General features: G+C 41.2%; 1 protein-coding gene across 3 annotated transcripts; it reads right to left on the reverse strand.

Moving 5' to 3' along the window:
- Window positions 1–1,476: 1,476 nt before the first annotated feature.
- pik3r1 (phosphoinositide-3-kinase, regulatory subunit 1 (alpha)) lies at window positions 1,477–24,599 on the reverse strand. Of its 3 annotated transcripts, XM_062413483.1 has the most exons (15): window positions 24,365–24,599; window positions 22,677–23,285; window positions 12,369–12,461; window positions 12,107–12,181; window positions 11,600–11,731; window positions 10,735–10,936; window positions 10,259–10,341; window positions 5,593–5,794; window positions 5,306–5,486; window positions 5,084–5,209; window positions 4,853–4,995; window positions 4,586–4,762; window positions 4,393–4,467; window positions 4,132–4,302; window positions 1,477–3,666 (listed from the first exon to the last, which is right to left on the reverse strand). In XM_062413483.1, exons 2-15 carry the CDS (start codon window positions 23,011–23,013, stop codon window positions 3,477–3,479), a joined length of 2,187 nt encoding a protein of 728 aa, XP_062269467.1. In that variant the 5' UTR covers window positions 23,014–23,285; window positions 24,365–24,599; the 3' UTR covers window positions 1,477–3,476. The 3 variants fall into 3 exon arrangements, with proteins under 3 accessions (XP_062269467.1, XP_062269468.1, XP_062269469.1); XM_062413484.1 differs by lacking the exons at window positions 10,259–10,341; window positions 10,735–10,936; window positions 11,600–11,731; ... (2 more) ...; window positions 22,677–23,285; window positions 24,365–24,599 and adding an exon at window positions 8,264–8,640; XM_062413485.1 differs by lacking the exons at window positions 10,259–10,341; window positions 10,735–10,936; window positions 11,600–11,731; ... (2 more) ...; window positions 22,677–23,285; window positions 24,365–24,599 and adding an exon at window positions 7,111–7,406.
- Between the last annotated feature and the right edge of the window lie 2,481 nt (window positions 24,600–27,080).

Here is a 27,080-nt window from a genome sequence, read left to right on the forward strand (position 1 = left end):
AATCAATCAATTAATCAAATTTATTTGTATAGCCCATATTGAAAAATCACAATTTGTCTCATAGGGCTTAACAATTTGCGACATCCTCTGTTCATATTAAAATGGGGAAAACTCCATTGATTAGAAGAGACAGTTTGTAACATAATGGAAAGCAAATGAGTTGAGGAGTTATTGTAAGTAATGGTAGAGTATGTGTGTAGACATATTGTATATCAAGCAGTCTTGTTGTAATCGTGGTCTACGATCAGGATCCACCATTAATCGTCAGGATCCACCACTACAATTAGTACAAGGTATAAAAAGGAGATAGTATCGTAAGGAAGAAAAACCTCATAGTATAACAAGGTATAAAAAGTTAATTGAATAGTAAGACATAAAATCCTGAGAGTATAGTAAGGCACAAACAATGCCATAGCGTAGTCAGGTATAAAAAGTTAATTATATAGTAAGGTATGGAAATGACCATAGTTTAGTAAGGTGTATGAAGCCTATAGGAGGGTGTAAAAAGCTTATAGTGTAGTAAGGTATTTAAAGTTCATAGTCTAGTAACGTACAAAAATGCCTCAGTATAGAAAGATATAGAAAAGCTCAAAGGTCAAGTAAGGAAATAAAAGTCCATAATATAGTAAGGTATGTAAAGGTCATATTATAGTAGGGTATTAAATCCTCATAGTATAGTGAGGTATAAAATGTGTAGTGCGGATTGAAAGTTGTTTTGGTAGAGTAAGGCCTAAAGCTACTTGTCATTATCAGGCACACAAAGATCAAAGTATAGGAAGCAAAACGATAACAATACACTGTATTCGGTTCCTCAGCCTTATATGCTGAGGGAATAACAAGAGTACACCATGTTTGATTCAACAACAAAACCAAAACAAGAGATGTTTCTTTAAAAGTGTTTTATTTTGTTTTTAACAAAGCCCAATACAGATTTGAAGCAAAACTGGGGAACACTGGTGAATCTCAATCCAATTATCATGTTTGGGACACCCACAAAAGATGAGCCTTAAATAAAAAAAAAAAAAAGACACCTAAAATAATCATACAACCCAGAATTGGGGTAAGGAAAATAATGGTGCATGTTGTCCAAGAACTAAACAAAAGAAAATATTTCACAATAAAAGTTCATGCCAGCAGCTGTTGGGGAGGTTAATTAAAGTCAGACGACTTCTTGTGAAAAGAAATGTTGGATATGACGTAGTAAAGAACCAATAAAACCTAGGATAAATGAGGGTTAATATCAATGTGCTAAAAATTTTATCTCGGCTCGATAATTTGGTCAAGTGTATCTACATTTTACACTTTGAGCTGTCATCGGGGGGGGGGGGGGGGGGGGGGGGGGGGGGGCTGTTTTTCCATGCTTCAATTTCTCACATGATCATATTTCACACAGCGTTTTTTTCTCGTAACAGGTGAAAACACTGGTATCGTTTCTTGTCCACATTTCTTTAGACAGGAAGCGACACAAGCAGCGAATGTTGTTAGCCCGTTTATACATGTAGACCTTTAACTACAGATAGAAAAAAGTGTGCCGGCCGCAGAAAGCAATAATCAAGATTACATGTACAACTCATTTGTTTACGCAAAGATATATGAACAGTTTAGCTCGACAACTGTGCGGACCATGCCTACATTTTTCTGGGACACACCTTATAAATCATTTCATGGCAGGTACATCTATGATTTAAAATAGGTTTAGAAAATATATACTATAAACAGCAGACATTTTGTCATCTGAGTGATCCACTTTTCAATTTTTCCCACTTAACGGGGGGGGGGCAAAGTACTTCTGGTGCCCAGACACTTAAAACCACGAGTCATTTCAATTATTTTCTGAGGTCTCCACCAGCCCACTGGTTCTTCACCATTTGTACCAATCACGTGAAGGTGGACGTGTAAAACTAGATTAAAGATGGGGTCAAGTCAGGATTCCACTGGCACATGTTATCTTTGAACTATGAATTACAGACTATCTGAAATGAGCTGCTCCGCCCATGTAAGCACAGTGATTTTCTGATACAGAAAAATACTAAGCGGACAATGTATAGTGATCCTTAATAACAATATCCATCGGTTTGAAAACACCAGTCTATTTTCATATATTCTCATGTGAGAACATATATATTTTATAACAAAATAAATCTATACTGTTTTCATGGTTGTGGTTTTACCATCCCATCATCCCATTCTGAGTCATCGAACCTTCTTTGTCCATTTCAACCAAGAACTGCATGTCGGCTTAGCTCTGAGGAATTGTGACTGAAGCAGCTCGAATACTCAAAAGGCTCTGCCTGAGAAGAACATTAGTTTGAAGCTAATAAAATATTAATTTTTCCATCTGTATACCTGCTGTAAAAGTAAAATAATAATTTCTATTATCTTTAAAAAATCATAAGCAGTTTTCTTATTGTATCTCGGCATTTTGACACAAAATATCCTCTTGGATATTTACACAGGAAAATATATTTTACAAGCAATAAAACAAGCTTATATTGTGGGTTGCAACAGAATAAAACGATTTCTGAAGAAAACAATGGAGAAAGAATTGCATAGCAGATCAGAATATAACTAAATAGGAACTGATCCTTTTTGGTATGGTGCACTTTGATACATGACTTTCAACATTTTTCACAGATGTACATGAAATAGTGAGTCCATTCGTAGTTTCACCTGCCCACAGTAAAGATCCAGTTTACTTCTGCGCTTTAATGCTCAACAGTTAGAAGGCAGGAGGCCGACGTCTTGTCCACTCTGCTCTTTTGATAAAAGTACATAGGAGTCTTTTCCAAAAACAAAAACAAATAAAATTAAACTTTGTTTAAAAGTGCCATTTTGCTACATTTATTAGCTGATCCATGGTTTGCTACTGAACGGTTAACACACGTGAATGTGTTACACAGCCCCTGACATCACACAGTTTCCTGATTCTATGAGTTTTGGTCACATGGACAATCACGCACTCACTCAGCTACATACACACAAACACTTGTGCAGAAACAAACGCATACATACAGACAGACATACACACACACACAGACACACACACACAAACACACACACAGAGAAATGATGTGAAAGGAACAAGAAAGTGGAAAAATAAAATTGTGGCCGGTGGGTACAGTTCCATCTGAAGAGTTTATCTGCTGCGATTAGACATTCCGGCTGGTAAAGCTTTGAAAAAGAACAAGCACCGTTGGGAAAAGGCCTCATACGTCCTCCACTGGGGGAGTTCAGCAGTTTCCGCTTGATTCTGTGCTCCCACAAAATGCAAAAGAGAAATCTACATTCAGACTCGCCGCGGGCTCGTGGTCAGGCAGAGTCATTGAAATGTTTCAGACTTTATTGCGTCTTTTCCTCCGTTTAAGTCTGAGTTAGGCACGAGAGCCTTGTTTTTAAACCACGGAGTCCCAGGACTTGAAATCTCCAACTCCCATGAGGCCTTTTCTTGAGTGTCCATGTGGCTAAAATCCGGGTCCTCACCGTCTCTGCTGGGTATAGACTGGGTACGCTAGCGTCACATTCAGAGAGTCATTGTGCTGGACCAAAGACGTGTGCTGGTAGTGAAGTACAAGTTCCTTTAATGAGCTGTACAGGTTGTACGGCTCGGCAAAGCCAAAACCTGAGGGGGTCTTGTTGATGACGCAGTGCTTCACCTCACCCTCCACGCTGCAAAGACAACAATAGTCACAGTCAGAATATGCAGTGTTGTTTCTGACCACGTTTTACTTGATAGACTTTCAATATCTTGCTCAACCATTAGGATAATTATTCATCTTCTCTTTTTTTTTTTTAACAAATCATGGACTCATATTTACATCTGAAGAGCTTCTGATTGCTTGATCATTTCTTCTATTCAAGTCAAATAATTGTTATGTTCAAATATGTGTTCCAAGCCTGATCTTAAAGTAGTGAGGGATCAGCAGTGACTTGGTTCGATTAACTTAGGATTCAAAACATAGAATCTGTTTTGTTTATACATAAGGAAAGATTTTAAATGTCCATTAAGAACAGGAGGAATTATAACAGCAATCTAAACTCAGATACTTCCATGTGAGTATTGTTTTCAGACAGGATTAAAAAACGACTCTTTCCTTTACCGGCAGTTGAAAAGAGCACATAAACTGTACATACACAACACTGCAGGCGTAGCATCCTGCTTTGCTGCTGTCTCGAACCAGGAATGTTCCGTCTCTCTTGCCCTGGAGGAGCGCCTCCGCCTGTAGTCGATTGATGTTACCCAGTTTCCAGGCCCGCTCGTCGTGATGAGGAAGGTCTTCGTCATCGTCCACCATGGAATATTGACTAGAAAAAACGTGACGTACGCAAATGTTAGTTGTGAGGCAATATCACTTGCATCTTGTGCCAATTTGTTCAAAGTTAAATGACACTCACTCTTCTGTGTTCTCGTTCTTGATTCCAAGCCACTCGTTGAGTTTCTTCTGTCTGACTCCCTTCTGGGTCAACCACCTGAAAGAGGGAGGACACGAGGACGTTAGAAACCAGGACAGACCGATTTTGATTTTCTCTTGAGGGAAGCACACGGTAGGTTCCAGTGGCAGCAGAGCTGTGACAGTGCTACACTTACATGAGATATTGGTCTCTGGTCTTGCGGAGCTGGATGAGGTCGGGCTTGATGCTGTTCATCCTCTTGTCGATCTCTCTGTAGTCGGCCGCCTGTTTCTTCAGATCTTCCTCCAGTCGGCGTTTGCTGTCTACGATTTCACTAATCCTCGATTTCAACTTTTCGTAGTTCCCCATGATCCTGAAAACAACAGATTTTTTATTAATGAAACTTATTATGTGTGAGTGTTGCATCTTTTCAGGTGACATGGAAAGTGTGGTATCTTCTTACCTCTGGATCTCCTTGTCGTTGCCCTCTCTCCTAAATTTCTCAATATACTCTTTGCTGTACCGCTCTTGTGTTTGGCATTGCTCCTCGAAGATCTTTATGGTTTCGTTAAATGCTTCTATCGCCGTCCTTTTCATTTGGATTTCCTGGAAGAAGGAAGCACAGTATTAGCGCATGGTGTTCAGATGTCAATGTAAAATTCTTGATAGTATTCAGACTGAGGGTGGTACTCACTTGTGATGTTCGGGTGTATTCTTCATACAGGCGGTCATACTCCTTGTTCTTCTCCTGGTACTGCTGGTGGTACTCACAGAGCTTCCTCCCAACAGCTTCAATGTTGTCTTCTTTCACCACCTGATCCTAAAATCCATAAGATTTGTGATCAACAAATGCAAAAGGATGCTGCTAAAATAAGTAGTATGTATGTGGTGGTTTTAAAATGTGCTAACGTCTTACCTGCTGGTGTTTGGACACCGGATACAGCAGCTTGACATCCAGCTTGGGGTTGTACTGAGCCAGTGACTCATTGCGATAGTGGTTGATGAGCTCAACAACGGAGCTGAAAGTCAGTGGGTCAGAGAAGCCGTACTTCCCATCCCGGTGGAATATCTTAATGAGCTTGTTGTTACCTCCTTTCCTGTTGACAAAAAAAGAGAGCAGAGAAATTGTTAAACCTACGGCCAACAATAAATCGGCGTAGACGAGAGGATATGATTCACAACTGAAGGAAGGAGGGGGCTCACCTCAGAGTCAGAGTGTAGTCTCCGTGCATTTTCGTCGAGGCATCACGCACCAAAAATGTACCGTCAGCGGTGTCCCTCAGTTTTTCATTGACCTCCTCTCTCGAGATGTCTCCCCAGTACCATTCGGCGTCTTGCAGAGCCATGTTGTTGTTCATACCGTTGTTAGTCACAGATGTGGGCTTGGGCGGCTTAGGAGGTAGAGCTGTGAGGACGAGAGGAGTGGGACGAGAATGTAAATAAACAGGCTGCAGAGGAACTGGAACCTGTGTGCTCTCACTTTTACAATAAGCCGCCCACAGCTTGAATTAAATGCCTGATGTCTTCCTGACTCATAAGGATGCATCTAATGAGACTGGAACCATATTATGCTGCAGAAAATACACAACACCAAAATTGACAGCCCCGATGTTTGTATTTAATTTTGCAGGAAAATCAAGCATCCTGCAGTCGTCTCGATCACACACATACACACACACACTCACACAAACACAGTGGCTGTCTCTCTCATCCTTTCCATTGATTTAATAGGGCTGGAAAAACACAGCACCTCTTCAGCAGAGAGGGGGGCTGGGGGACAGTGGGAGGAGACTTTGGGTGTGAGTCAGGGAGAATGAATTTCATTCAAGAAAAGGGGCTCAGTCAAAATATTAGCTGCTAATACAGCTGTGCATTATTATGCACATAAAACTGATGCCAATGAGCACGGACACCATACACACAACCTTTTCCTCATTCATAAAAGCAGGAAAAGGGTTTAATCACAGCAATTTTTTAGAATAGGATTAAAAAAGAAAACATTAAGGCAGGATCTAAAACAAAGATTAATATTCAGCATATTGGAGAGCAATTAACACTGTTTTTCCAGCAGCAATAATTCAGCTTTAATATTGAATAACCTGTACACAATAACCAGAATAAATCAGCTTTTCCTGCTGCAGCTTTAAAGCAGCACTCAAGCGTAACAATGTGTCTGTAAAGAATCTTAAATCTGCAGCGGCTGCTCACAAGCTGACAGCTTCTCAGTAAAGCTAGCAGAAGCAGAACTAAGGTAGCAGGTTATTTTTAACCGACAGATCTGCACAGCCTTTGTTCATTCCCTCTGCATTAACACCAGTGCCTCTTCTGCTGCTGCTAATTTAGACATTTCTCATTGAAACTGAAAGCACCATTTATTAGATACAACTGTGACATGGCATAAAATGCAGAGGCTTATAATCTCTGTAGAATGTAGCCTGGTAATTCAACCACACATTCATATCTTTCTTCACTCCTCAATTCATCTGCTTTCCAACCTGATCTGTCTTCTTCTCTCAATTTTTTATTCTTTAAAGCAGTCATGTGAACAATCCAGTCTTAAACAGCTTCACACTCACATTTCAATAAAAATACACTAATATAACATTAACTGCAACAATCTCCAAAAGAGGCACAATAAAACGTTTTTTCATACATCCAGCTAACAGACAATTTGAAAAACCATTAAGGGCAGCCTGCTCAGTAACGTGTTACATCACTTACCACAGCCAATCACACTGGGGGTCTGTCAACCACTCCTGCATCTTTCATTTCCTGAGAGCGATGAGGTCATTCTGAAAGCCCATTACCTTTTACCTCCCTGCTTCAATTCTTCACAACGCAGCAGCCAAATAGAAAACTGGAATAACTCATATTTCTCTCTCTGTAGCATCCAGCATCCATCTTAAGAGCAAATGTGCAGCGTCTCTCCACTAGCAGAGGGGGGAAGGACCTGTTCCATGCTTTTCCTCTCTGATCCTCTCTCTCTCTCTCTCTCTCTCTGTGTCCCTGTGTGAGCTCAGTCGTTCGCTCTCCTGCAGGTTGCTCGGCCCCTCCTCTCTGCGTGCCGTGCAGAGGTTTAGTCCGTCCTACTGCTGGCACTCAGACAAAGCCAGCTCTGCTGCAGCAGCACGTACGCAGCTAAATTATAATGCTTGGCCTGGTCAGCGGCACCCAGAGGTCCCAAATACGCCTGTAATCCCACAGCGTGACACTCAGTAAGACAGAGATAGCTCCCTTGATTTCCTGAGTGAAATTAAAATAGAGCTAGTTCCTGGTAAAGTCCGAGGATTCAAGCGGAGCGCAGCCGCCATTCTTCTACATTCAATTAAAAGACGAATCTTAAAAGTCTTCATGCTTAAGAAGTAAGGAAAGAGATCAGACTCAAAACAAACCAGTCTATTTGAATAAATGGTTAATAATGTCAAAATCGGAGAACTAAATGAGGAAAACAGCTAAAGACAGCTTTCTTCAAATATTTCTAGAGGGTTTTAGTTATAAATCTATTGTAGCCTCACACAACATATTGTAGGGCCCATTTGAGCAGTAGGTCGGAAAGTGAACTCTTAATATTCATCAGCATGTCTCAGAGCAGTACAGTTATTAATATAGAAAGTAAGAATAGCTCATATATCTACACGATATGCAAAGTGGCTCTGGGCAAATCTGTTAGCCGATAGCTATGAATAGAAGCTTGAAAGAAAACAAAAGCCTTTTATTCTTGATCCATTTTCTTAAGCTATGTTATTTGTGTCTTATTCTACCCGCGCAGCCCTTTTTGTCATAGCCCGCAGGCAAACGCAGCAGAGACACATTGATCCACTTTCGTGAGACAATTTTAAGAAGTTAAAAAAACGAAGAAGATCATCAAACTTACGTTGCAAGTTGTGCATGTTTTGGTGAATCAACAATTTCTTCTTTGTAGCTTCTCTTTTATTCCCACAAGGTGAATTAAATCCAACAGAGTTACTTTCAAGTCCGCCAGTCAAGTTCCATTTCATAGTTTAGGCCACAGAGAAAACTGGATGTGGCTTGTTTGAATTCTTAGAAGGCTACGGCTTTATGTGCTTCTTAATGAAATCCAGGTAATCCCCTCGGTGTGAAGCAGGTGCAACATGCGACTGTCTAGCTTACTGACTACTCGGCTCCTGCTACGAGTTCGGTAAGGCCAAGTCTCCTCCTCTCTGCCTGCCTCTTTCAGAGCTTTGTGAGGCTAGGGCCTGCTTGCATGGAGGCAGGTAGTTAATGATTAACAGTAGCTGCTCTGGTGTCAGCACAGCCTCTTCTGAAAGCAGCCACTCGTGCCAGCTGTGTGTGTGCCTGCGTGTCTCTCTCTGACTCTTTGGCCACTCCCTCTCTCCCTCCGTCTCTGTTTGTAAAGGAGGAGGCAGGAGGGGGCTGTTCAGTCTTATGATTAACTTGCAAAGTTTCAAATATTTGCTGAGCTGAGCACTTTGAGGCAGGGAGGACATGTGGAGATCTAGGCAGAAGGGAGGACCGATGGGGGGAGGAGAGCGGCCCTAGAAACTAGAGGCAGCTCTCGGTTAACAAGAAGTGCTCTGTGGAGTAGGCCGACTTTCCAGCCAACCAAATCAAAGTGGGCCTTTTGTTGCTTTCTTAAAATAGGCACGCAGTAACTGGGAGGAGGCACGCAGACACCCCAACACACACACATACACAGGTCATTCACAGGAACACATGTACATTCTGTACATGTGTGTTTACAAAGAAGGCTATTCTTCCTCTCTCTCATGTGTTATCTGCATGACACACGTGACTGAAACCAGTTAAGTACGCCTGAACTCGTACGTTAATACATAGCCCTGTCAAACATACAATTGTATGTCAGTGTGTATTTGTAGAAAAATAACTAAAAGCCTTTTGGTCTTTGCCCGTCTGTCTATTCACTCTTCCAACATTCACCCTCCCATCTGTCCCACTGCCAAAGTGCTCCCGCAGGTGCAAATTACTGACAGCTGAGAGTGGGCCATGCACAGGACCATTATAAATAGCTCTAACAGGTAATAAAGTGTTTAAACAGCCACAGCCAGTCGCAGGCTTCTGGCCCAGGCAACGACAGTGCTTTTAACTAGCACTGTAAAAACATAACTGTGCCACGCAACGGCCTGCACTCACACAACCACACCAGCTTCCTCTATGCAGACCACCACTTTAACAGCCATGAAAACTGACTTTGTGCAGTTTAGCATTTTAAATATTACCAGCCAGAATTTCAAACAAGATTTTATCAATGGGCTTCTTCACATGCATTTTGCAGTTAAATTCAAAAGCTATACAAACACAAAAATCCAAACTATAGCAACATTGTAACACAAATCTGTACTTTGCAGCCAACACATTTCTACTGGAACCTTGTACATAATTGCACCATGTCCTTAACTTCTGAAGAATTGTTGTTTATTTCTGATAAAGTAATTTCTAAGTTGCAGCTTAACTTTTACAAACATTGTCTCCCTAATTCAACTGTTCTCTATTAAAGATGTGTATTAACCAGTACGTGATAAAACACAAACATGTTAACCAAACAAACCTAACAATGTCAGTAGTTTACCACGTCAGTGACCCAGTGGCCCTCCACAACTGCAGCAGTTGTAAGTCTCAACACCTTTCTTGAGCTATTAATAGGGTTCAAGTCTCAGGGTGTTGAGTTCATATTCTGCAGGAATTGAGTCCCTGCATAACATGCAACCATTTACTTCCTCCGGTAACAAATGCAACAAATCCTCTACCAAAGAGCAGCAAAAATGCTTGATTTTATATTTAATTAAACAAATTAAACTTAATGTGTACTGCAACTACACTAAAATCAGCAGGATTTGAATACTTTATGCAAAAATGACATTTCATCTACCTGGAGCAGCATGACTTTCACTCCCCTCACTGGTCACCAGAACCTCGATGATCTTGATGTGGGTATCCAGGCTGGGTTCACAGCTGTAGGGCGAGAGCAGGTTGAATTAAGTGTGTTTTACAGCCCAGGTGACTTAGTGTTTCTGCTCCTCTGTGCTGGTTTCAATCTGATGGTAATTCAGGCTTAGCTACAATAATTGTGCAGCACAGCTGGTAAGAAGAAAAGCCCCAACCTATATCCATGTACAGCTAAAACCGATGAGTGCGTGACAGACTGTGTTCTGAATGTGTGTGCAAGTGTATGTGTGTGTGCATGTGTGCCTGCACAAATGCCAGTGGCTGCTGGAGTGCATGTTTGAGTCTGTATGTCTCACTGTGGCATGACTGAGCCTGGACACTTGTCTGTCTGCTGTCTGAGTGTCTATCTTTGACAGAGTATGTAGAGGTGGTGCATGGTTAGGCTGCGTTGACACCAACCTGGTGGCTTGCTGTCTGAAAAACACAGGGCTGAAGATCTCTCCTAGGGCTCGAGCAGAGAGCAAGTTCTTGGAGCTGTTATGGCACACTCTATTGAAATGCCTTAGCAGACAGTGGAGAGTTAGCCAGTATTGTGGAGGCAGGCTCGGGGTGCTGGATATGCGACGTAGCAGCTGTGCACATTCTTCAGGATTCGCTACCTCTGTTGAAACAGATGTGAATGGCAAAAAAGGTCAGCATGACAATAAAAAAACTGATATAGCATTAAACCCTACCAAGATCTAAGAGGAGTGTTAAATGAAACATGTTTGGTGAAACAATGAAGACGTGGAAAAAGTGTCATGTGCAGTTCGGATTGAAAACCGCAGAGAGATTGTGTGGTTTACAATGAGCGTAAGGTACACTGGCAGGTGATTGGCTGCTTAGAGATGCTTGAGATAAGCTTTCAGACTTGTTTTAGTTCCTATTAACCACAGATATCCTGTTTCTGGCCATGTGACGGCAACAGAATGCAGCGTTGTGGAACAAAGTGTGGTGTGAGAATTTTGTCTGCACTTGCAACCAATGCAGCAAGACACAGAGCAAGAAAGTACACAGATTATATATTGTTTATAACATTGAGGATAAAGTGCATGAATACAAAAAAAAGAAAAAAAGGGTGACAATGTTACTGTCTTCTTTGATATCTTTATATACAACTTAGGTAAAATCTCCAGTAGGACATGCATGATGCCTTGTGGTTTTTTGTTCAAAGTACTAAGTGGAGCATGGGTACACATACGTATGGGTACGTATGCACTTCTGTTTCAGACACACTGTACTGAACACAAATGATCACTGAATCTGCTATGACGTTTGTTCTCACCTTTGGCTGTGAGGAGCATCTGAGCATATATTGCCATGGGGATGATGGGCTGTGGAAGATCCTGCAGGTACCTACGCAGACCATCACATAGGACCGAAAGTTCAAACTGATCCAGGTCTGCTGAGGGGGGATCTGAAATGCAATACAACAAGCAGACAGAGTTGAATACTATAATTCATTCTTGCAAAGTTAAATCTTTATATACAATCTGAGGTATAATCTCAAAAGTTATATAATGCTAAATGTAAACATGAGCATGGATGCAATAAAACCGTCACAAAACATGTCTCTCTCTCTTCTTTTTATTAATCTACGGTGTCTTCACACAAACACATCTCTATTAGGTCACCTCACACATTTAGCTCTTTTCATAGTCACTGCCTATGTCAATAATTTTTTGTAATCTGTGAGACTTCCTCTTATGTTCTCATCTCACGCACACAATCTTCGGAAAAATATGCAAGTTTCATATAGTTTGAAAAAAAGAGGTGTTAAAAAAAGGCTTACCACATTCGAAATACTGTCTCACTTCAAGTCCAGCTCCAGCAGTGAATGTTCGATATAAAGTGGGGTTCTCCAGACCTGCAAATAATCAGTATAAGACCATTCATTAACATTTATTGACAAAACTAATACCTTTTACTTCATGAGGTCATATGTGTCATGGGTCATACAAGTCCAGTCAAATGTGGATAAAAAGAGAAAATCCATTTGAGTCAATATGAACATGATGAACAAGTGCAGCAGAATATCAGGATGTCAGACTCACCTTTTCTTTCAATGGTTTCCAGCAGCCTTGCCAGTATGGGTGGAGCGGTCTCTGGAGGGGTAAACTGCTCCGTTACGTCCAGCAGAGCGAGGCCTGGAGGAGACAAAAACATAGAAGATTTTTAAAGAAATAAAATTGGGATCCTGCTAATTCTCCATTGTGTCAGTGCTTTGATTAACAAAAAAATGCTGTCTACCGGTAAAATGTTATCAACCAATCCCGACTGAATAACTTAAACCATGGATATAGCATTAAGGTCATTCAAAGTTTGCATTGCAGTTTATTAACACAAATAAAACAGCAAACAAAACTCTTTTATATGAAGCCCATTTTTAAATAGCCTATCGTCAGCTGTTTGGCTTGAAATTGACTCATTTCAGCTATAATTAGCAACTTACAATAAAAGGCTTTATTATTCAGTGTATTTAAATAATATCTCAGATGACTGATGAAAGAATGATAATTCAGTGCCCTGGGAGGAATTTGAGCAATGGAAGAGAGAACAGTTTTTCTCCTTTGCTACAAATGATTTTCACATTAATGTAAAATGTATAAATATCTTCCACAGAATTTAAAGCATAGTAGATCTTTGTTTGAAAAGCTTTTAAATTTAGACCTAATAAAACAATACCAGGCCAGATCCTTCCGGCTGTTCTGAAAATACCATGGCATTAGGGGGATTTCACACTTTCAGCAGTGAGTGTTCACAATGAATGGGTTATACACAATTTAGGTGATTTATAAGTCATATTAGCAAAATCATGAAAAGGAATGAAGTCAGTCATATCTAAGGTGAATGTTTATGGTAAATGAAAGAGCGAGGGCTGAAGTTGATCTGAACCAGTAACTGTTGATTAGGTGCAAGACTTGTGAAATACTGGGAACTTCAAAAGAAGCAGGTACGAGACCAAAGCACTGCTTTCTAAAGTAAAGGTGAGTATTTACAACGGACTTATTAAAAAAAATGAGGTGCTGCGCATTGAAGTTCAGGTTTGCTGGACCAAGGAACTAAGCAAATACCCTGTGATATGAGGTAAGCCAGGTCTGACTTTTTTCCTCATTTTTCCTTTAGAACTTCATACCCAGGTGTGGACTTGAAAGGATGCAGGGGTTGGCAAGGACTTTATTTGGATTAGCAAAAGTACATTTTGAAAGGGCACTTTTCTGAAAGGCTCAACTGTTCAACGTAGAGTCTGCAGATTCAAAATGTTGAGAAACTATGAATGGAAGCCTTTCTAAAAAAAAATTGGGGAATCGCACATTAAAGCTTCCAACTACTGCTTGCATTTATGCATGCATGCTAGTCATTACCAAATCCTATACTCTCTTACCAAAGACTGTTCAATCATGCAAATAATGAACCACTTCATCCAATTCCACATCCTCTTTGGCCAGCGCAGCACACAGGCTGGCATGTTGCGTGTGAAGAAACTGGATTACCAAAGTCCTTCTAACCACAGAACGCACAAAAAACTCCATGTAGGACAACTGGTCATCTGGAAGACATTATTGGAACTGCAGCGCGGGAGGGTGGGGGTTTTTCTCAGAAGCAGTGAACTCTGAGATGGAACACCAAAGTTTCCCTAAATAGAGATTGAGACATGCAGTGCTGCCATCGCACACCTTGGAAGTGTAACCTTCCTCTCAGACAAGATATCCAACACGGCTGCCATTTTACAGCCAACATTTTTCTGAGAAACTCAAATCACAACCTGAAGCTAAATTTAAACCCGAGACTCACCCACCTTCAAACTGTTCATATCTATAAAAATCACTGCAAAATTCCAAGGTTGCCTGGTTTAATTAAAGATAACATTTGTCAAAAAAAGACCAAACACTTTAGACATATAATCCATTGATTTAAATAACATCTGCTTGCAGCTTACTAATAACTCCTAAAAACAAAAGTTTGTTCAAACTGCTGCCAAGGTTTGTGTTTATTTACTCTATCCACCGATGGCCTATAAGTGACACAGTACAGGCTGAATATAGAGTTGCTTCTTGGTACTGTCAACGATGTGATAGTTTCTTGCACCAATGGAATTGTATCAAGTAGCAGACAAAATATGACAGAAATGTTTCAAGCTATCAGTGATGATTTCTGAGATGCCTTGGCCCAAAATCAAACGATCAACATGCTCCGACAGGTCAAATCCTCTAACCATGGAAACGCATACAAACACACACAAATTACCAAATTTAAAAGCTAAATATAGGCCGCCATGGAGCAAGCAGGTGTAACAAGTTTTACTAAAATGTTTTATAGTAGTTTGCAAATGGCTGATTAGTCGGGTGCCTTTTTTGTAAATGTTGCAATAACTTGCATTAGTAGAAAGATTATTAACTCTCTCGTCGATGTAATCAATGCCAGAAACAACATCAAATAGTTGTCTTTAATTTTCTCCAGAGTTAGTGTAGTAACAATATCTATTACTGTTGTTTTGCTGTGTGGAACAGCTGAGGGGCTACATACATTATGAGACTGTTCAGATGTCCTATGGAAGCTGGGTTCTGTGGCAATTTGGGAGGGGAAAGTACGAACACAGGGGCCTCTTGGACGTGTCTCTACAAGCCTGCATGTTTTGGCAGACTCGTATCATGGTATCCCAAAGAGCCTCCGCCAGTCGGTAGTCAGTCAGTCAACCACAGGTCGAGGAAGTCAATGCAGCTGCCACTGGTGCTGCTGCGGTGCGAGGGGGACAATCACCCCGGCTCAAACGGTATGTCTAAACCGAACAAACTGCAGACTGTGGGCAGGACAGGGCTAGGGCACCATGGACAAACTAAAGATAGCACACACTTAGGTTAAATTTAGAGGGCCCACTCAAGTAACCTGCATTTTCAGGTTATGCCATTTCTTCGTGTCTGAAAAAGGTCTAGCTGTGGCATGCCAGTAAAGGTTGATAACCCACTGAAAGCACATTATAGATCAAGAATTACAAATTATCATGCAAAAGTATAAATCTGGAGTACAGTCTCTACAGTGTTATTTATGATTTATCTGCAACTAAATGAAGGTAAAGCATTAAGCACTCAGCAATAAAAAACTGAATTATAAAAGAATTGGCATGGGAGCACTGACATACTTTAACGGGTCGTAGTGAATGAGTGATACAGCTCTAGTCTGAGGTAGGTACAAAAAGGGAAGGCAATGTCGCCTTCTGCAGGTTGGAAGATGAAATGCAAAAGCTTAGCAGCAGCCAATGAGATGACTGTTGCTACATATGGACAATTAACCCTATAGAGATCAGACTGTCACCAAGCAACAACCCTAAACGTGTAACCAGCTTTCTAGCTTGTGAATGAGTTTGAATCAGGATTAAGGCCAAATTTAAAATCTACTACTAGTTGAAGTTCATATTGCCTTTGTTAACCGATCCTAGAGCACAGACTGAGGGATGTGTCCCTTTCAATACTGGCTAAACTATTTAAGAATCACTGAAAACGTTGTAAAACTACAGCTCACTTTCCAAACGTCTGCCATAATGCAGACTCTGATTTAATTTGAGTGGCATTGTCAAAGCTGACATCTCTTTCAGTATCTTGTTGGGACAGATCAATACAAAAGACTATAGAGAAGAGAAACAGAAACCTCTTGAAAACATTTCCCTTTTTGTGTCACGTACAACAAGTTAAATGAGACATGTTTTTTTATTGCAGTCCAGTATTTCCCATTTGTCCTGTCAAACAGTGAAAAAACTAAAACAAATATATATATTAAATGTGGTCAGTAAATGTGTCCTTTTTGTTTGATAAATATATTTGAGCAAGTGTTGAGCGTGAGCATTTACAAGTCTCAAGGTGAGACAGTGTAGAAGTATTTCATAATACTGGTAGTGATTTAACCATCTGAACTTTAAGCAAAGTTCCTGAGCATTTTTTGCTCTTATTAAATTGTTTTACTTGCTGTGGGCTCATTTTTGACTGCAATATAAGCAAATATAGTTATATCTTAAACAAATACATAAGAAAAAAGGATTGGTTATATTTTCTAAACTTGAAAAATTAATTATACCTTCAATCCTGTTTGTGTGGTTAGGGGTTACACACAACTGTGGAAAGTAGTGTAACTGCAATATGAATTTTACACTGAAAGGGTGTGCTCTAACTGCTCTGACAGTATCCCTCTGCTTTGCAAGTCCTTGCAAATTGATAGGTAGGGAAGGTTAAGTAATTGATTAACTTTTTTATAGAAGTGACTGGCACTGTGACAGGAACTAAATCATTTTCTTCTAGGTTGAGTATAACTGAAATGTTTCCAAAGAGCCTATGATCTATCAGGCTCAAATCATTATGTAACACCACACCTTCACAACACGTGGCTCCTCACACATAAAGTATCTAGCTCGTCCACCTCGTCTCCCTCCCTCTCGTAATACATAACATATTTCAAATACCCTTTCTGTTCCCCTAGACTTTGAGATCCTCTCTAATCTCACCTCTGCCTTATTGTGCCCCTTCTTCGTGTGTCACTCTGTCTTATTCTCGCCCTTTCTTAATCCTGCTTGCAGACATGCTCTGGCTCCAGTAAAGAAGATTTGCTAATTCAGCTTTCAGTCTCTGCACACAATCAAGTAATGAAACTTTTATGCACGCTTTAATGCACACAATACCATACAAGTCTGGATTTATTCACTAATGCAGTTGGTGAAGAAAAATTACAAAGTACTGAGCTGGGCTCCTGAATATCTTTTCCACTGGTAGCACAGGTTCTTCCAAGTTAAGAGCACATTATTCAAATGATTTTGAATGAGAGTTGTTGTTGTACTTGGCTATAGGCAGTGTTGATGGTGATGACCATTTACAGGTGATGGATCAGTCCTTGCAGGTTTCGTGTTTATTACTGTTATTGTGCAACTTCAAAGTTCCAAGAATTGTGTTGAGCTGGAAAAAAATTGTAAGAAAAATTGTCGTTTTTTCTAGTTCATAGACTCAGCCCCTCTCCATGCACTCTCATCATTTGTGTCCGAGTCAGGGACCTCTTGTTGGCTCTATTGTTGTTTTTTTTAAATAATCAGCTATAGACTGCTTCATATTTTAATCAAAGTGACAGCTAAATGGATTGGTTGGCCCGGATGTGCAGGCAGGAAGAGGGCAGGTAGGGTACGACCGAGTGAGCCAGCTCTGAAAATAAAGTTTTACTTTCAACCACAATGTAATACCTTTGCCGGAGGGGCGGGGAGGGAAGCCAACTGATTATGATGCACTAACACGAATGTGACCATGTGAAATTGTAACTCATTCAAAGACCTTTTACAGTCTGGAGCCATTCTTCCTCTGGCAAATCAGTCAACAGCAAAATATTGTAAGGCTAAGGGGCAGTGTCAAAAATCTAAATCACAAGATGAGAATGTGCCAATTTTTATTTTTAGCATTTTGCTACTTTGAAACAAATGATAGTTGCCGTCCTAATTGTACACTTTTTTGATTTAGATGAAACAACCAACCAACAACTATAATCAAGGAAACAAATTCCGTCTAATGTGCTTTTGTTACAATTATAAGAAGCATAAATCTGTCTTTTACACATATTTTCCAAAACATAACGCTTCAAAACATCATTTTAAGACACTTCAGCCCGGAACCTCAAACTAACAACTGTAATGCTACATAATAATATTTAGCAACTACAAAAAAAGAAATAGGACAATAAATTGCTTTACACCTAATAAAAAGATTAGAAATTAGAAAATGCAAAACGAATCCCAATGAGTCAAAATTTGCCATGTACCAGCAGCATGTACACTGATAACAATGACAGTGTAAAACAGCGATCGCTGGGCTCCTATTCAGTGTGCAACCATTTATTGTCCAGTTGCATTGTGCACCAAGTTACTGCAATCAGCACTTAGCACAATACTGATTCATCACAAAGCTACAAATCAGTCTACCATGCAGTCTGTGCACACCCCTCCACAACCAAATGAAGGACCAACACATTCCTGGCCCCAGCTGCTTTTAGTTCCACAGTTGACACTATCAGTGCAAACTATCATGTTATAAAACTCCTGCTTTGCTCATTCTGCCACTGACTTGGCTGGATTTAGGGATACGTGCATGTCCTTTCTGGAGAGAACTGCATTATATACCATTTTGAAACCATAACCAAAATTGTTGCATCTCCAGTCTTAAAGAGGGGTGAATGCATATAGCAGAAGAAGAAAAATCAACAGCTCTGACAGAAAGAGTGTTCAATACAACAGATGTCAGCCTGAGCACCAAAGAGGCCCAGAGAAGGAGAGCTACGTTATCTCAATCTCCAGCTATGCAGTGTGCTCTCTCTGCAACAGCCTCAGTTGTATAGTGTAGTCTCTCTTTCCAGTAGCCCCTTTCCAAATGTTTATTTTTCACACAAAAGTTCCATATAGTTTGCTTATGGCAAAAATATAGTGTGAATCCACACACATACACAATGTTTAGATAGAAGAAACTCCCTATGAAATGTACCGACAGCAGCCTTAAAAGTTTTAAATACTGTGATTTATTTTAAACATCACCTGCATCACCTAATTTTGTACATAATGTAATGCAATGTTAGGCAAACAAAATCTTACTGATAGGCCTCAGTCATGCGAGAGGAGATAGCCCGAGGGCATCAAATATTTCCTTAAACAAGACTCGGCAAGTACACTGAACCTTGTGAGAGCATGTAGAGTAACCACCAGTTATTCACATTTTTATCTCTAACATTTGGAAGAATGTTCACACAGATGGGCTGTTGGAAGATAAAGGGCAATTTTACTCAAAAAACAACAGTGAACACAGAGAACTCAAAACATTTAACCATTTAGAGCCACCGCCGCAGCAAAATGAATATCTGACTGTCGTTGAACTTCACTGTTATATAGTTTGATAAAATGATGACACAATGGACCCTTATTTAGCACATTACCCTAGACGTTTGGTATGCATGAATTGTGTTTAGAACCATACTATGACTTCATAGTTTTTTCTAAATTGAAAAAACACTTTCCATCTTTGATTTTCATTCTTTGTTACTCTTAGTAATTTTTTGCATCTGTACAAATTATGCTTTAAAGTGTGAAAAACTAAAATAAAAAACATTTGATCTATCCTTGCTTTCTGAATGAAATCAAACTACCAAATGCAGCAATAGTTTGAAGTAAGAGAAGCTTCATGCTTTGGGTTTCATTCTTCGAGTTCTCTCTTGGCGGGCTCAAACATATGTATATTCTCCAAAGTGAGAGGCCAAGAAAAGGAGCAACACTTTAATGTTTAAAAAAAAAAAAAGGCTGAGAGCTGGAATGAGGCAGAATAGTTTCCCAGCCCGGCCCTCCTCTCTTTTTCTCTTACCCTCTCCACATCTGCTGCACTCATGTAAACCCCTGTGGCTCAGAGAGAAGAGGCCCCTTTCCAAGCCTCCATTCTCCACCTCTTTTCCCCTGTAGGAACTATCAAAACATTAAAAAAGAGGAGGAGGAGGAAGAAGAAAAAAAGCTGAGGAGTAGGAGGAAGGGAGCGTGATCCCTTGGTGCTGTGCAATAAATCACAAACACTCTGGGAGCAACAAGAGCCCTGCCTCCATCATAGCGCCCTCAGCCCCTCTTCAAAGCCCCCTTGAGCATGCAGAGCCCTCCACCCCATTCCTGCTTCGGCCCCTCTGCCAAGCCCCTAACTCTGTTCCAGTCCTGATCCTTTTGCACACTATGCTGTGCAGCGTCCCTTTAGCTAGCACAAGGACTGTGTCTCCTTTACCCACAACCCTGGGGCCCCTTCTTCTCCCGCCTCCTTCTCTGTCTCTCACAGCCCAGGACACAGAGACTTTTCTTCTCCCAGTGCTACATTCACCCTCGCTCCGGGCTCAGCACTGCCACTCAACCATGCCCCCTTCATACTGCTCCTCGCTTACCCCGCGAACCACAGCAAAGAATTTCACAACAGTACCACAAAGGGCAAAAACTGGAAACCTGGCCAATGACGGCTGCTCTTTAGGTGAGCAGTGAGCTTTATGCACACATTCAGGCAAGCCAGAGCGCTTTTTAAAAGATACTAGGTGTGATTGCTGCTGACAATTTGGTCTGAGAAATATCACATTTTAACTTCAAGGGTTAATTTTCAATAGCAGCCAACTTGAAATGCATAGAGACTGAGATAAGACTTGTGGAAGTTTCAATACAGAGAACAAGAACATTGGCATAGTATTTTGGTTATTGAACACAGTGAGCTGTCTAGCTTGCATATGAACAGCCCGACGTTTGGCTTATTTGCCATTGTGTATTAAGTCAAATCGATCAGATGTAGGCTTAGCACTGATAGGGAGGTTCAACAGTTATCAAACTTAGTTAAAACTGAGAACAGATCCACAGTTGTTATATTTACTCACTCTATTTTGTCTTATGTGTGTACAAACAAAGATGTGAATAGGAGCCGTTGGGGTTTCTGGATATATACTGTAGTACCTTCTGACCTAGAGCCACAGCATGCAGTGACTGCCTAGCCCTAGACCTTCACCCTGTCATAAGCTAAGCTCCTGTGAAATGAAAATGTTGATGACTAGCTTGGTAGCTAACCAACTACAAGAAGTGAGTAAGACAGCGATAAAGACGTAGGAAGGCATATCTAATTTCAGGTTTGCCTTGCTGTTCCACCCGGGCTTTCAGAGTAATTTGCCTTAATCACCCATACATAGTGATCTAATCATCTGACTCAACAGTAGATAAGGGAATTTAATTCCCTTAAGATGAAGCTTTGCGCAGAAACACAGATGATATCCTCTGGTAACATATGGCTGGCACGAGATGCTCGAGTGTACTATAGCTTGGATGTTTGCCAGCTCCATTGTCCTCTGGGGCTGAGCTCGGTTCACATTCAGTGCAGCTGGACAGAAATGGATAGAGATACTTGTTCTCAAAGACTGAAACGGTTGTGTGAAATCAGCAGGATTCTCTCACGTTATTCACACAACTCCAGATATACAAGCCTCTCCTTTCTGTTTTCACTCAATATCAGTTATCAACACGGAGTCCGTGGACGGTGGGAGAAAGATCGAGAAGAATATTTACATCGAAACGCAACCCACAACAGCTCACAACCACCTTTAAACACTTGACAACAATGTGATGAAAATGTCATACTCCACGATATAAACTACATCTGAGCAAACTTTTCTGAAATTCTGGAAAATAACGACTCTAATGACCCGATGAATGACGTTTTTGGACCACTTGAAAATGCTAATTTAGCATGGCATTCATGCAGCCATTTTTTTTTCCCCTTCATCTTTCATGACCAGTCATATTTTCAAATTTAAATATAAACACTCACTGGTCCTAGCTTTGTTCAAATGTCCATGTAACAGGCTACGTTTCTCTCTCAAACTCGTAGGCGGAAATGTGAAACTTAACCAATCAATATGATGCATCCAGAAACAAGAAGGTTATACTACTATGTTCACAACTTTAGATTTTTTTGGTTCGGTTATATAGATTTCAGTTGCGCCAACAAAGAACAATAAAGCAACTATCACAATACATAAAATAAGAAACTGCATTTAAACTTTTGCTAAATATAAGGCTTGATTAAGTTGTGAAACAAATTCAATTTATGCACCATTACTGTTTCACCGTAGATCAACACAACAGAATGACACTAACCACAACGCTACTTAACTATTGGAGATACGGTGTGATTCAGAGGAGTTTTGCCGTTTTCAGACATAACCTAAGGGAGGAACTCCGGAGAAATGGGTCCAGACTTTATCTGCAGTTTGTCTTTCACACATGAACAAAGCAGAAGGAGGTTCTCTGCTCAGACACATTCACAAAAGCAACAAATCCTCTATAGGACTCAGATGAGGGGGGTTGCAGCAGGTTCTTATCACCAAAACCCCTCTCTGCCATCTTTGTAGATGTGTTCTAAGTGTATGGCTTTGCTTTTTCATCCAGAGATTTTGTATTGCTTTTTTTTGTGTGTGTGTCTCGTGTTAAAGCATCATCAACCCCCCACCCCACTTGCTCACAGTGAACACTACAGAAGATGTCTTGCTGTGTGCTCACATCAGCTCCTCTGGAGTTCCTGCTGAGTTTATACTAGGGGGCCAGTCGAAAAAAAGAAACTGCAGAGGCCCTTACTCTGACATTTGCTTTCACAAAAGCTTTGACAGGAAGCACGCCATCTTAGGCTTTCTAACTATTGATCCCACTCTGACGCATCTGATAATGTGGTTGTAGAAATTGTGACGTTCGATATAATTAAGAAAATAAGTTAATTTTATTTTAACCTGAATCAATAGTTAAGTTATCGGCACCGGCAGCCCTCGAATGATCTGTGTTCTGGTGTTAAACTCACCTTGCTCTGAGTCAGAGTCTGCCTCTCCCTTGCAGGTAGCTGGAGCAACAGGTAGGGGTCTGAGGGGCCTGGGCTTGGGTGTGGGGGGAGATATCCATTTCTTCCCGAGGTACTCTACATATGTCCCAGGGAAGTCCCCCTTTTCCTGAGTGGTTTCATTGAAGCCTGGCAGCCATCCAATCTCCTCTGGCCTCTGTTCCAGCCCATCAGTGTACCCAAGAGCCACCAGAGCTCCTTTGCTTACCAACAATATGTCCCCCACATGCAGGTTGATGTCCTCCTCCCTCTCCTTTTTGTAGTCATAAAGCGCTCTGTATTGATATCCTTCAGCACTCATACTGACAGCTGATGCGAAGGTGTTCTGTTTGAAGATGAGCTTCAACCAGCGCAGTTACTTTTCAGGTTTCCCTGATTCTGCGTACAGTCAATGTATGCTTCCAAGAAAACTAGTCTTCAAAAGTTTTTTAAGAGACAAGATCTAGCTCGTCTTCATTCTTCGACAGTTGTTGTCTTTTCGGAGTGATTTGCAGTGCTCTTGGCCTGTCGCCTCACAGTATGTACCCATCAGTGAATGGCCTGCAGCTGCGATCCTGAGAATTCTCTCCAGACCTGTAAGATGAGAGTGGAGGCCATTTGCAACACATTGCATAAGAGAACTAGGCATCACATAAAAGGGTTTGGATGTGAAAGTTTGTGACATCAGAATGTTATAAACATAATAATCACGACTAAGCTACAGACAGCAACACTGGATCTTCACGTATAAGCAGCATTTATATTCACAGAAAGAAAAGCATTGAAATGAATACACACAGCCTTAACTCAGTAATGTGCAGTTGGAATATATACTGATGACATTTCATTCAGCGTTTTAACCATTTCATCACTTACTTTTCTTATAACATATTAATAACTATTGCAACTATGCCACAAGCAGAATTTGTGGAAGACCATATTGGCTATGACAAAAGGCATTTGAGAGGTTTTGAATTGAATTGTAATTAGTGTGAGTTATTTCATCAAATATTTTCATCAGCTACAATTCCTGTCAAGTTTCAGCCAACTTGGGACAATAACGTTTTTGATACAGAGATCAGACCTGACTTGTTGTAATAACATCTCACAGTTTGAGACACACTGGGTCGACTTAAATGCTTCCCAGCCAACATATGGCTGCTAACGTTAGCATCGTGCGTGACAGGTTAGAGTCACGGCGCTGTCGAGTCTCTTTCGTAGACAACAAACCAGCCCCACGGCTCTGGGTTGCGTTCATGTTTTGCCTGAAATGTTTTCTCGGCCAAAGTGTGGCTTTGCAAACGTCTGCATGGTCGCGGGTTAATTCTGCTTTAACTTCGGAGTCCAGTGCAGCTTGTGTCGAGGGCTAGCTGAGTCGGCGGCTTGCTAACGCCATCGACTGGTAGATTAACTTCCATGTCTAAAGTAAACACGGTGATACTAAGGTAAAAGTTGAACTTGAAGTTAAAACAGAAGCAAAGTGCAACGTGCGGTAGCTGCAGAGGAGGAGAAAAGGAGCTTTACAGAGCTGGAGGAGAACCCGAGCTAACGCGAGAGAGAGAGAAAAGTAAGGGAAAGCACTAAGAGGAACGTATTCGTCTCATGGACTTTGTCAACTGTACTTCTCCCCTTCAACCGAGTGGTTTAAACCCGAACACATACGAGGGACATACCGATTCTGCACGGCTCCCGCGGCTCCTCTTCCTTCCAACACGTCAAAACGCTTCCGCTTGGTTCAACTTCACGGTTTCGGGCGCGTTACCATCGAAACGCAGCCGCAGCCAGGTCCTCTGCCGACATGGCCACGAGCGAGAACTCCTCCGGGTCGCGTTTGAATCCGGTTGAACGAGAGGAACAAACTGTTACAGGTTCGACATAACGGCTCGGCTGCCCCGTCCCGAACAAACGCTCCCTTCTGCCTCCGCGGCCAGCGAAGGGGGGGGCAGGACAAAGAGCGGCCGCTCATTGGCCCGCGTCCCTGTCAATCACGAACAGCACATAATCGGACCAATCGGCTTCTAGCTCACGGCAGACCCACCCTCCCCAACCCAGGCATGCCTGCTGCGTGCAGGCACCACGAAGCACCTATGGACATTACATAACTTGTGGAACCCAGACCTAATGTACACCCTTTTTAGTTTGTACTCACAGACTAATGTTTGACTTTCATTCATTTAAAAGCTTTATAATCCAATAAGAAGTGAAGCTGGTGTTCAGATATCAGTTTATAGTGAGTGTGTAAAAAGCTTGCTGTAAAAGGCCTCCTGAGGACTTAACTCCATCATCTCCTGTTGAATTTGACTGTCTGCTTTGTTTTTCCATAACTCCACTCTACTCTGAAGATACAGTCGGGATACTAGATTATGTTTTCAGGAAGTTAATATCCAGCACAAGGGACGCTTTGTGTTATTTCACGAAACAGAAATAGCCCCCGTTTTCTATAAATCATTATATGTTCTCGGGGTGGAAGCTCCCAAAAATCTTAAAGAGTCACCATCTGAGGCGCATGACTGTGAATGTGGGTGGCCTAATTATAGTAGGGAAAAGAGGGCTGGCTTGCAGAAATCCCCTATCAAGTATAAACCCTACTGTCCTGGCTGTGCTAAAAGAGGCTCTAAGCAGCTTTATGCATAGAAGGCCCCTTTGAGTGCGCTACAGTCACATCAGTGGCCGTCACGTCGGAGAATAGAGGAAGGAGCAGAGAGAACAAGAGGAACCCTGGTGTTGAAATCCACTGTTACTCAGAACTTCAAATTGCTGCCATGGTGCACAGAGCCCTGTTGAAGGCCACCTTTGACGTCTTTATGTGAGTCACGGTAGCAGTTTATGCAATAGAAAAGTGCAAACGTTGCATTTGTCTACAATGTTAAACCACGGCTGCATGTCTTTTCAGTCCTTACTCCACTTGTGTGTTTGATGTCACAGGAGAGAGTATAAACTAGTTTTTCTCTCTTTCAGGCACCACATCAAACAGTGTCCAGTGTGTAGGCACTCATTATTTAAAAAATACTTTTATTTCTTCTGCCGATGATGGAAATGAATATTTGAGGCACCAGACCATGTAATCCTCCACTTTGCCAGCTCCACACCTCACCCCCTCATTAAATAGCCAGGCTCTGGTGACCCATCTGCTGCCCTGCACACACCCAAACTGCTCTTTTAGGGAATATCTGACACACCGTACCCAGACAGAACAGCCATCGCACTGGACGTTGTTCATGTTTTCTAACAGACGTTTCAGTGTGAAACAAAAGTACATCACACCTCCTATAAACTTTTGTTTGGCTTGTTTGTATAGTTGAGTATTGCACAAGCAAGCTGTGTCAATATTGTGGTTATTAAACAGAAAGCCATTCATTAAGCGTTAAGTGCAAATGTTTGTATAGCAGCTGAAATCCTTGAACTTAAATTAATATGTCAAACAATGTTTCCATAAACCTGTCAGCATATCATATCGGCTGTTATATTATGACTTTTCCATGAAGTATTTTCATGTTTATTGCAAAGCTGAAAAGCTTACAATGCAAACATCCCATATGCAGCTATCTCTTCTGCATACTGGGGAACTGGTCAATGAATTGGTTTCGTGCTCTGAATATTTTGGAGTCGTGTTTCTGTTTGCATCATTCATCAGAGGTTGCAGTAGATGGCCTAGCGCTTCCTTTTTGTTCAGATTCAACAGACAAGATAAAACATGTTCACTCGTGAGCTTCAGAGGTGCAGCTGAGCAGATTTTGTTCCGTTGAGCAAAGTTTGCTCTGCTTTGAGTCTCCGCGCTAAGCCAAGCTTAACAGATGCCATCAGGTGGCTTAATGCGAGAGTGGTAGACATCTTTGCAATTCGGCGAGAAAGTGACAAGGCAAATTCCCCCAGAATGTTTGACTATGGCCACAGGTACTCATAGATTTCAAACATATCAGTTTGTTCTATTGTGTTTAATACTTTCTTTATAGAAAACCAACAAATATCGCTTTTCGAACAACTCTTGATGTTTGTGGTTTCTTCAATAATTCACCGGATAAGCACTCTCCGCACTTTCCGTTGACATACATTTCATGAAAAGAACTTGAGATCAGCCAAACTGTCAGGCCTCCCCGGCTTTTATCATGGTAATTTCCAACGTGTGAAGTGCTCTTAGACCACCTACTGTGTCGCAGCATTCCAAAACAATCTGAAATAGGTCAACAACTTCATACCTCCGAAATATTGCAAAAGCATTTCAAATCTCATCGGATATTAAATGGATATAAACATATTGGATTGACGCCCACGTTCATAAACATGTGCTGCAGAAAGATTCAAATGTAATTCAGCATCATTTCTCCCCCTCTAAGCAAGTATGAGTTTGTGTTACGTTAAATAAAGGGGGGAAGTGCAAAAACAAACAAG

This window comes from Platichthys flesus, chromosome 19 (assembly GCF_949316205.1).
Source record: "Platichthys flesus chromosome 19, fPlaFle2.1, whole genome shotgun sequence".
NCBI lineage: Eukaryota > Metazoa > Chordata > Actinopteri > Pleuronectiformes > Pleuronectidae > Platichthys > Platichthys flesus.